Below are 10,618 nucleotides of genomic sequence, written 5' to 3'. Positions count from 1 at the left end.
ACACAGGATGCTGCTGCAGGTATCTGCTGGCACGCTGCTCCCGTGCTGCTTTCAGACTGGGCACGTGGAAGCACTTTGTCTTTTCTTAACCCATGAATATTCAGTATATATTCAGTACTGTAGTAAAGGACACAACTTCTCATAAGCAATTTACCACCGTATACCATACGGACCTTTGAGAATGACTTGTGTACGGCGTGCTGCTCTCTTCTCAGCCTAAATTGGAGATGAGATGCCTCTTCCCTCCCGCAAGGAAGCGGGGCAGGCCCCTGGGACCCGCTGTGCAGACAAGAGGAATTCAGGCAGAAATCGGAGCCTGGGCTCGCCTGTTAGCGTCCTCTGGATTCTCTCTCCCTGAGTAAGCGATGTGAGCCGCAGCTCGCCCTGCTGCGAATTACCGGCTGCCGTCAGCTCTGAGTAATGCGGCGTCCGTGCAGGAGGGACTGAGCAGACGGACGGGGCAGCGTGGGGCGAGAGGTAACCGCGCGTGACACGCAGCCCTGCGGGCTCTGCCGTCGGGTCATCCACGCGGGCACTGTTTGGGTTGTTGGTTGGGGTTTTTTTTTATTATTCCTCGGCTTTATTCATCATCGTACAAATTAGATACGCTAATTATTCGCTCCGCGGTAAAATGTCCGTACTGCTCCAGGAAAGGGTGGGCAACGGTACCGGGGCGGCCGTGCCCTGCAGCATCCCGTGCGCGGCACCTGGAGGGGCGCGGGCGGAAAGCGTCGGTAACGGCGCTCCCGCCCACGAGAGCCACGAGCGACGGGGCCGAACCCACGGAGTTTTTTGTGACGCTCCTTCTGAAAACGCCTCCGTCCCTTTCCTCCTCCCCCCCCCCCCCTCCCCGCATCGTGGGCTCTGAGCACCGACCGGAACCGCCGTCAGCTCCGCGGGGTTGGGCGCTCCGCGCTCAGTTCCCCCTCACGGCCGCGGCCCCGGGACCGCGCGGCGTCAGCAGCGGCCGCAGCCAACCGGAGCCGGCCCCCTCCCCCCCCCCCCCCCCCCCCCGCCTATAAGAGCCGCGGAGCGGCGGCGACGCGAAGAGCCGCGCGTGGAGCGCGAGGGGACGGGACGGGGCGGGCGGCTCCGGCAGCGCGGCGAGCTCCGTGAGCCCGGCCCCTGTCCCCGTCCCGGCGTCGCCGTCGCCCCCCGCCGGGATGCTGCCCGTGGTCGCCGGGCTCCTGCTCGCCGTGGCCGCGGGCGGCCGAGGGGCGGCGGGGGAGAAGGAGAGCCCCGCGGGCGGCCGCTTCGTCTGCACGTCGCTGCCGCTGGACGCCGCCGGCTCCGGCTGCCCGCTGCCCCCGCTGCCCGCGCAGGGCGGCTCGCTGCCCCCCGAGGAGGAGCTGAAGGCCACGGTGCTGCAGCTGCGGGAGACGGTGCTGCAGCAGAAGGAGACCATCGGCAGCCAGCGGGAGGCCATCCGCGAGCTCACCGGCAAGCTGAGCCGCTGCGAGGTGACCGACGGCAAGGGGCCGTGGAAGAAGGAGAAGGGCAAGGACACGATGGGAGACCTACCGCGGGACCCGGCGCAGGTCATCGACCAGCTGAGCCGCACCATGCAGACCCTGAAGGACCGCCTGGAGAGCCTGGAGGTACGGCCCGGGCCGGCTGTGCGCGGCTCCGAGCCCTGCTCCCACGCGCGGCCGCGGGGGCTCGAGGTGTCGGATCGCCCCGCGATCCAAAATCGCGTCCAAATCTCTTCTGGGAATGGGGCTCGAGGGGCGGTAACGGTGCGCTGCCGGGGCTGACCGTGGGGTCGGGGTGGACGGGGCTGACGTCGGGTACGAAGCACGCGCTCCGTGTCCCTGACTGAAAGGGGAACCCCTTCCCACCCCCCGAGGATTCCCGCAAACCTCTGAGCGGTACGTGCGGGAATCACGGGTGGGAGATGCCCCGCGGGAGCGCTGCCTTTGTCTTCCACGCCCTGGGAACCGCACGGGCATCCCGGCAGGATGGAGCAGCCTCGGCGGTGCTCCGTGAGGTCCGAGCGGTGAACAGTTTTCAGGTACGGCCGGGAGTGACGCGGTTGTATAACAGCCGTTCATTAACGCTTCTCGGGGCGCCTCGTGCTGCCGCTGTGTCCCTCGGGTTGCAGGAGGGCTGAGATGGCAGCGGGGCTTCCCGACGCCTGGCGTCCCGGCGTTACTTAACGCGTGGGTGTCTTGGGTTGCAGTTGAGATAACGGTCCAAAGAGCATCCGACTCCACGCTCTGTGAACTGGAACGGAGGGAACTGGAGTTGGGTAAATTTGCTTTTGGAGTACTTCAGCTTTTTAGTTTAACCTATAGTTTTTTTTTCTGCTTAGCAATGTCGTTTGCAATAAGAAAAAGAAGAACTGGCTGCTGTGCCACACGTAGCCGTGTTAGCGGAGATGTGTCAGAACTGCATTCCCATGTTAGCAGCACTGAGCCCCAGGGTATGAAGGCCCCTTCGTACCAGCGCTGGGAACCTCTTACAGAAGTGCCCTTTTGTTTCAGGACGAGTTGTGCTCCAGCGCTGACCAAAGCACCCTTGACAAGCGCTGAAAAGCAGAGCCTCTTTTGGACTTGCTGGCGAGCTGAGCGGTGCTGCTTTCCTCCCCTCGAGTCGGAAAGGTTTCCCCATCTGACTTTCTGTTTCAGGAACGACGGTGTTTTTCCCTTTCCCTTACAGCACCAGCTCCGAGCCAACGTGTCGTACGCAGCGCTGCCCAGCGACCTGCGGGAGATGCTGCAGCGGAGGCTCGCAGACCTGGAGCGGCAGCTCCTGAGCAAGGTGGCCGAGCTCGAGGATGAGAAATCCTTGCTTCACAATGAGACGTCGGCCCATCGGCAGAAGACAGAGACGGCCTTGAATGCGTTGCTAGAAAGGGTGTCTGAGCTGGAGAAAGGTAATTTGCGCGGAATCTTGACTTCTCCGTGCTGATTTATTTTGCCTTCTCTCCCAGTCCAGTGCTCTCGTTTAAATGTGTGCCTCGAGGGAAGGACTGCTGCCTGCTGGCTGAGGTGCTGGACTAGATGTCAGCTAACACTGCACGTGCTCGGCCTCCCTCCTTCCTTCTGCCCCAGGCCTCCTGCTCGCTGGCCTCTGCGTGGCTTTGGCTTTCTGTCTCTTACCTTGACAGTGGGGGGGGTTAGGATGAATTTCTTAGCGTTTTGTGGGATAGATACATGTGAAGAGATGAGTGAAAAGTAGTAGTATGGTATCAATGGAGTAGTATGGAAGTAGTATGGTATCAATGTGAGATAAATACCAGGGTAACGCTGAGTATGCATTGAAATTACAGCTGCCTTTCTTTATTTGAGAATTATAAGGGCTGTATTAGCACATCTGGCTTTGATGTAGTAAATGGCATCTTTTCCAGAACCGTTTCCTGTTGCTTTGGAAGTATCACTGCTGGGATCAAGTCTTTAATTTTGTTGCTGATTATGCCATTGAGTAACCACAAGTACTTGGATTATGTCCTATTCCCAAGCAGCCCTTGGAGCTTACAGTAGGTTATACATGGTGCCACTGGGGGAAGCTCTCTTAATCCCAGACATTTCATCAGATACTTAGATTAATTATTACTGAGACTTCTATGCTTGAATAGAGTTCATCTATTTGAATTACAGATGCCCATGGAAAGGAGCTGAAGATCAGAACTATCTGTGTAGGAGTGGGCAGTACCAGTAAATATCCCTGTCCAATCCTTAAATGGTTCTGCCAAGGAGAATGGGCTCTGCATGAAAGCAGCTTAATGGGTGTGCTTTCAGGATGCAAACACATGTATCTCATTAATTTAAAAATGAAGCCTAATGAGTCCATCTGTATGGTACTATATTGTTATTTTTAAATGAAAGCACGGAAGGTGAGGAAAGGAAGAAGAGTTCCTCTGCTGACTCTGTTGTTTATTGCTTTCCTGAGAGCTAAATAAGGCCTACACTATAACTAATACTCTGAAGAACTGGAAGTCTGTTCGTGTCTTATGTGGCAAGTATTGGCAGTGCCTGTCTCTGAAAGATGTGACTCATATCAGTAAGTCATCAGAAGAGAGATGTAGTGGTGGGAGAACAAGGATGTGTAATTCATTTTGGTTAAAAATAGCCCTTTCCCAGCTCTGTTTTTCGTGTGGGGAGGAGAGGGCTGTCGTTCTGTGAGTCTCCAGGGAAGTGGGGCACTGGGGCCAGCAACCAAGACGCAGGTTTGCTTCTGGTTGTGTAATTTGCTGTCTGTTACACTGCAGTTTGCCTAGCTGTTCTGTGCCTTTGGCTCCTCAGTCAAACCAAGGTGAGGGCAGTAATGATCTAAGAGCTTCATCAATCTGTAGATTACGTGCAGTCAATGTTTATTGTGATCTGACTTCTCCTAAAAATAGGATTTCTCCTGTGCTTTTATTGCAAGTGACGTACTCCAGCATCTGTTCCAGTCAGCTAGCAGGAGTGCCATAAGCTCCTGGCTGTCCTGAAGAGAGGTAAATGGAGGAGGTACCGACCTTCTCAGGTGGCTGCATGAACTTTGGGTTTCCATATGTAACTGTGACAAAGTCTTTAGGTATCGGTGGGGCAGAGGAGCTTGAAGTTCACTCGGCCGTCACGATTGCCAAAAGTCTTCTGCTCATTTCTTTACCTGTTGTTTTTTGCTGCTGCAGTGCTTGGTGCAGTGAAAAGCAGGAGTGAGGGGAGGAATGGTCCTGCAACTGGCAGTGCCTGACCTTAACTGCGATGCGTAGTTCTGCTGGAAACATGGGCATGACACTTGCTGTGTTTTACATCTAAATTCCTCTAAAAGGGAATAACATTATTTGTTCTTCTTGTCCAGAATGAATTGAGATTCTTTAGGGCAAGGACCATCTTCCTCTGTGTGTGTCCATCCTATTAGTGCATCCTCCAGCTCTTTCAGGCAGTGACTAATGCTCTCAGTGGAGAACCTTTTCTATCATAGGTGAGACAGGCTGTGCCAGCCTAGCAGAGACTGCTGAACATTGGCCCTAAGACCTTGTTTTTATCTGCTTATAGATTTGGAGTATCTGTAAGTTCCTCAGGACAGGTGCTAGCATCAGACAAGTGTTCTCTTCTTCCACCCATTTTTTTTGTGAAAAAATACAGGCATGACACTTCCACTTCTCCTGAAAATGGGAACTGAGAGAGTGCCAAAAACTTCACAGGAAAATGATTGCAACCTTTTGTGGCAGCAGCTCTTCCCTGGACAGGAGTGTACATTTTGCAGGGGGTGTAACTTCTTTCAGGAATGTGTGTGAGGATGGGTGGGGATCAGAACAGGTTGCTACGAGATCGAAGTTCACGCTGTACTGCAGAACTGTAAGGTTTTATTTAGTGACACGATTTGGGATTTCTCTCTTGTTTTGAATACACTTAAATCTAAAAAATTACTTGCAGGTGACATCAGTGTCCGGAGCCTTGGCAGCTCACGACTTCCTGTTGCATTTTTCGTTGGGTCACTTTAAACTTCAGCTTTACATTTTGGTTCAGGTCTCCACTGGTTTTGTCTCAGGGGTGGAAATCAGCCCTACTAACTGTAACTCTGCTTTCTGGAATGTATTAATTCTTGTTATTCGGGCTGGCCATCCAGAGTGAGAGCATCAGCCTGTTTTCCCAGCCAGCTCTCTGCAATGTGGCAGTGCTGCTGCTGGCTCCACACGGAGGAGTAATAGGAAAAGAGGCATCATTTGTGCAACGCTGTGATGCTCTAATAATGAGCATACCAGAGATTCCACGTTTAGAAGCAGTAAATATCTTATAAACCTGTTTGAGTTGTGTGAAATAGGAAGGCCTCTAGCTGTGAGCTGAGTGCTGAAGAAAGAAAAATATTTAATAGCTTCTCATTAGTTGTGTGCCATCCATTATTTCGCTCTGAGCAAGTGGGAAAAATAAGCTAAGTAATTAGCATGTTGTATATAAAACCTAGTTGTATCTTAATTGTGCTACAGAATCAACATTTGCTAATACTACTTCAATATATTTCTTTGTGTGCCCTCTCTAAAGCGAGTGAGATTAAAGATCCTCAATATAAATGACATGATTTTCCTAACTTTAATTATGTACACGTTGGTTTGTCTAGCGTTGAAGGCTTTTCTTCCCCAATGTCATTCTAGGTAACAGTGCATTTAAGTCACCCGATGAGTTCAAAGTGTCCCTTCCCCTTCGCACAAACTACTTGTATGGGAAGATCAAGAAGACTCTGCCCGAGCTGTATGCTTTTACTGTGTGTTTATGGCTGAGATCAAGTGCTTCTCCTGGGATCGGCACTCCGTTCTCATACGCTGTTCCTGGTCAAGCTAATGAAATTGTCCTCATAGAATGGGGGAATAATCCAATAGAGCTGCTGATTAACGATAAGGTGAGAATCAATTAGCTCCTTTATTCGTCCTCACGTTCAGAATAATGCTTGGTGTTTCTGGGCCTGAAGCCTCCGTTCCCTCTGTGGCAGCTGTGTGCTGTTGTAAATGTGTGGAAGTGCTCTCAACAAAGTGAAATGGTGCACACCTTTGTGCACTGCGTGACAGCGAGGTGTGCAGGCCACAGGCAGGTCTTGGCTTCTCGTGTTGAGTAAGGAACAGGAGCAGTGTGTAAAGCCACTACAGCACCTGTGGGAGCTAAGCCAACTGCATTATTTGTACCTTCATAATCCTACAAGTTCAGTTATGTTAAAACTATGTTGGCAGAAAGCAGAGAGCAAAAGGCGTGTAATTGTTGCTGGTTTTATTATGGTTGGTGACTGAACATCAGTTTTAAATGTAACTGTTGGAGACTTTGTGTAGATACAGAAAGTGACAAGTGGTTGAATATTCCCTTTTACATCGCCCTCAGCGTGGGTCAGTTCCAACCTGTGAGTAAGTGCTGGTAGCAGAGTGGCTGGGTTTGAATCCCTGGGAGATGAGCTTCTTCACTTTGCCCGGGCTGCGGTGCAGCACAGCTTGCCTCCAGGCACCATCCCTTGGTTGCTTTGGCCTGTTAGGTTTCCTGGTAACTCACTGCTCTCCGAGGGGTTGGGTGTTTACAGATTTTCAGGGCAGCTCAGGCATGTGGCTAGTGAGGGACTGTGACAGTGCTACCATCCTCCCACATCCATAGAAAGGAAAGCAGATTGTCTGTAAGGGCTTCTGGAAGAGAAAGAGACGTGAGCGTGCTTGTCTTTAGCCATCTTTTTATGTCAGTTGTACTCGTGTTTGGTTATATTCTTTCTCCCTCGTCACAGCTGATTTGTAGCCCACTGCATTTGTGTCTGTATGTTGGGTAGGTTTTTAGCTCAGAGTCCTAAGGGAGCACAATCATTGAGTCATTACTGTTATCATTTTTGTAGGTTGCCCAGCTCCCTCTCTTCATTAGTGATGGAAAATGGCATCATATCTGTATAACGTGGACAACAAGAGATGGAATGTGGGAGGCTTTTCAGGATGGAGAGAAGCTTGGCACTGGAGAGAATCTTGCCCCTTGGCACCCAATTAAACCTGGAGGTGTCTTGATCCTGGGTCAGGAGCAGGTATGTGAATGACTGTCTTCCAGTGATGTGTGTGGATTTATTTATTTATTTTTAAACAAATTAAAAATCCAAATAGAAGTGAAGAAAGGTAAGACTCCCCAGACAAAAAGCAGCTGGGAGGAGAAATTGTGAAATGGTGCATCGTATTGTGTATGTGGTATCTAGATGATGAAAAGCAACTTCATATCAGCACACTTAAATTCTGTTTCATTTATGAAACATTCAGAATGTCCGTGTTGGAAACCATTCCCGCTGTAAATGCTACAGCGTGCAGCTTTGTCAGTGATCTGAGTAATGCCTTAAATGAAGTTCTTTGAGCTCGATTGCTGACAGCTAGCAATGCAGTCACTGGTCAGTCACCCACTGGAGAGCTGTTGTATAAGCATAGTTATAAAGGAGCTTCCTGGAAGCAGACCAAGCCTACCTGAATTTTTCTTAACTGAAGCCAGATTTCCCATCCCCCTTAACAGGTTGTGGGTGTTGGTTTGTTTTTTTTTTCCCCTCCATCTCATCATGATCCCAAGAACAGTCAGAATGTTGGTCCTAGAGCCTCAGATTAGACAAAGGAAAGTGAGTGGGGTGAGCGGACCAGCAGCAATGGGAACTGGAGAGCATGTGGGTTTATTAGATCTTTTATGCATGTACCTTCTAGGCAGCATTCCCTCTGGTCTGAACTGTATGGCTTTTCTGGTACGTAACTCATCATATCTTTGCAACAGTGGAGTCCATTGCTAATTTTGGAGGTCATGACTATTTCAAAGATGAGTCTTAAGGCAAAAGGTTGAGTTCTACATTATAGATTTGGTTCCTTGTTAAAGGTATAAGTAAATAGATCTCCAAATGCTAAGAAAACTTAGACGTTAGTATTGCCAACAGAACACAGTTGTGAAATTGAGGATGAGTATGGATCCGCTGTTCCCAGTGGTCCTTCCAGGAGCTCCAAGTTGCTCGTCAGTGCATTTCTGTACTTCCTTCTATCAGGATGGCAATGGGTGGGAAGGTCTGCAAGTTTGGTGGGAAAAAATGCTGAAATCACCTTCTCATCTAATCCTGACCCCATTAATTCTTGTGTGCCTAAAGGACACGGTTGGAGGAAGATTTGATGCAACTCAAGCCTTCGTTGGGGAGATGAGCCAGTTCAATATTTGGGACAGGGTCTTAAAAGCTGAAGACATCATGAATATTGCTAACTGCTCCACCAACATGCCGGGCAACATCATCCCCTGGGTTGATAACAACGTGGACGTGTTTGGAGGTGCAACTAAGTGGCCTGTGGAGACGTGCGAAGAGCGTCTGCTAGATTTGTAGCTGCAAGTGTTTCCCATCAAGTGCCCCCTTTTAGTAGGACAATCTCCTGTGCGATCTAAAGCACTTGTTTTTCTCTCTTCCCTTCTCTAACTCCTCAGAAATAAAGAAATTGAGTAAATGGCCTCAGTGCAAAACCAAAAAAGAAAAAAGGTGTTAGTTTTGGGGCACTGAGCCTGGCAGCGGAAGAAGCGCATCTCGGTTCGAGCCCTTCCTTCCCTATGGCCTGATCCAAAAACAAGCTTTGGCCCACAGCTGCCTTTGGGTTGGGCCCTGCTGCAGGGTGTCTGCTCCGCAGGGATGGGGAGCTGCAGGTTCACTTTGGTGCTCCTTTTGGTATTGTGCAGTCTGGCAAAGCACCGAGATTAACAGGCTAAACGGGAGTCCTTCCTTCCCGTCTCTTGTCTGCCCTTTGAATTGAAGCCATTCTTTTTTAGCCCTTTTTAAATCAATCCCCTAATCCTTCTATTTTGGCGATTATGTGCGACTGTGAGTAGAGCAGAACAGCCACTGTCTGAGTGCAGCAGTCTTGCTTCTTCATTTTCAGATCAGAAGTCTTTATTTTATGATAAGGAGGCGATACTCCCCAACAAATGCAGCTCTGGTCCCATGTGAAGACAGGGCTGTGGCCAGTGTGGAAGCAGAGAAGCTTTAGGCAGGGCTCTGTCCCAACGCCTGTCTTTCCCTGGCCAGGATCCCGGGAGAGATGGTTGGGTGAAAGATTGTATGTGCATTTTCTGTAGGCTGAATGTACTGAATTTGTAGTGCCCTGGCCTGTACACTTTTCTCTATTGTTTCTCTTGCTTTATTCCTTGTCTTTTTTCTTCTTTTTTCTTTTTTTAACATACAAGCTGTGAATAAGTGAATTTCTGTTCTGTTTTGCTTTGAAAGGCCTTTTTATGAGCAAGTGCCAAAGTTCAGTTTCTGCTTGCTGAGAATCACTATATATTTTTCCAACACAAGTCTTCTGCGCTGTTTTCTATGTTACTACGATGGTCCTATGTAAAATGTGCTGGTTTTTCAATTCTTGCTGTCTCTTTTGTAAGCTCTGGGCTGAATACGACCTCTTTTAATTTTCTCTCAATATTTTGCAGTGTTGCTATTTCCTTGGCATCGATGTGACTACTTAGTTTGTGGCTCGCAGATAGCAAATGCACTGTGCTGGGAAAGAGTTAATACTTTTGTTATTTAAAAGAAAAATAATTTAAAAGGGTGGGGGAATTTATATAGCTAAATATCATATTTTATTTTTCATATGTTTGAACTGTAAGAACAAGATGGTGATGGTCCCGTTTGTAGGCTAAAGTTACATATTTCCATTAATATGTAGTATGTTGTTCTTAAAAAAACAAAACAAAACTGAACTTTTAATTAAAATGCACTGTAAAACGAGTCTCTTAATTACTGTGGAGTCACGTAAGACACCGAATGTTCTTTCTCATCATTGCTGTGGGTTCTGCTAATATTTCTCAGTGCTGTACAGACCCGGGAGAAGCTGATTTTCTGAGCTGTGTTAAATCATAGTCTTGGCCAGAAGGAGCTGCTGGAACTGGAGGGCTGGGTGCTGACAGCACAGCCCCTGCACCCATCCCCTGGGGACGATGTGGGGCTGTGGTTGTTCCCGCTGTGAGTGATGGCGTGGAAGTTTGCAGCTGGGGCACGGTGCTGGCTGCAGGCAGCGCGAGTGTCCCAGGTCAGCAAGGAACCTGATAGCAGAGGCATTGCTTTTGTGGGGGTTGTACAGTGCAGTGTGAACATGCTGTGCTGGGTGGGTGAATGAGCTGTGGGTCTGAGAGCAATGGGCAGCAGCCTCCAGCCATGGGGAGTGTGGTTTCTGTGCAACTGT

The 10,618-nt window shown here is 49.6% G+C and overlaps 1 protein-coding gene across 1 annotated transcript; it reads left to right on the top strand.

Annotated features, from left to right (window-relative positions):
• Nucleotides 1-1,077: 1,077 nt before the first annotated feature.
• Nucleotides 1,078-10,165, top strand: NPTX2 (neuronal pentraxin 2). Its single transcript, XM_065732939.1, has 5 exons — nt 1,078-1,598; nt 2,659-2,875; nt 6,080-6,324; nt 7,288-7,467; nt 8,548-10,165. Exons 1-5 carry the CDS (start codon nt 1,164-1,166, stop codon nt 8,773-8,775), a joined length of 1,305 nt encoding a protein of 434 aa, XP_065589011.1. The 5' UTR covers nt 1,078-1,163; the 3' UTR covers nt 8,776-10,165.
• Nucleotides 10,166-10,618: the final 453 nt, after the last annotated feature.

The sequence above is a fragment of the Cyrtonyx montezumae genome, unplaced genomic scaffold (genome assembly GCF_038088225.1).
Source record: "Cyrtonyx montezumae isolate F1298 unplaced genomic scaffold, pur_monq_1.0 scaffold_16, whole genome shotgun sequence".
NCBI lineage: Eukaryota > Metazoa > Chordata > Aves > Galliformes > Odontophoridae > Cyrtonyx > Cyrtonyx montezumae.
The sequence above is the reverse complement of the archived record's forward strand: the minus strand, read 5'-3'. Positions and strand labels throughout refer to the sequence as shown.

Excerpts from the sequence above, each read along its gene's own strand:
- NPTX2 (XM_065732939.1), top strand. The coding sequence starts at position 1,164 with ATGCTGCCCGTGGTCGCCGGGCTCCTGCTCGCCGTGGCCGCGGGCGGC. Across the intron at positions 2,876-6,079 it reads GGTGTCTGAGCTGGAGAAAG|GTAACAGTGCATTTAAGTCA; the intron begins GTAATTTGCGCG and ends ATGTCATTCTAG. Across the intron at positions 7,468-8,547 it reads TGATCCTGGGTCAGGAGCAG|GACACGGTTGGAGGAAGATT; the intron begins GTATGTGAATGA and ends GTGTGCCTAAAG.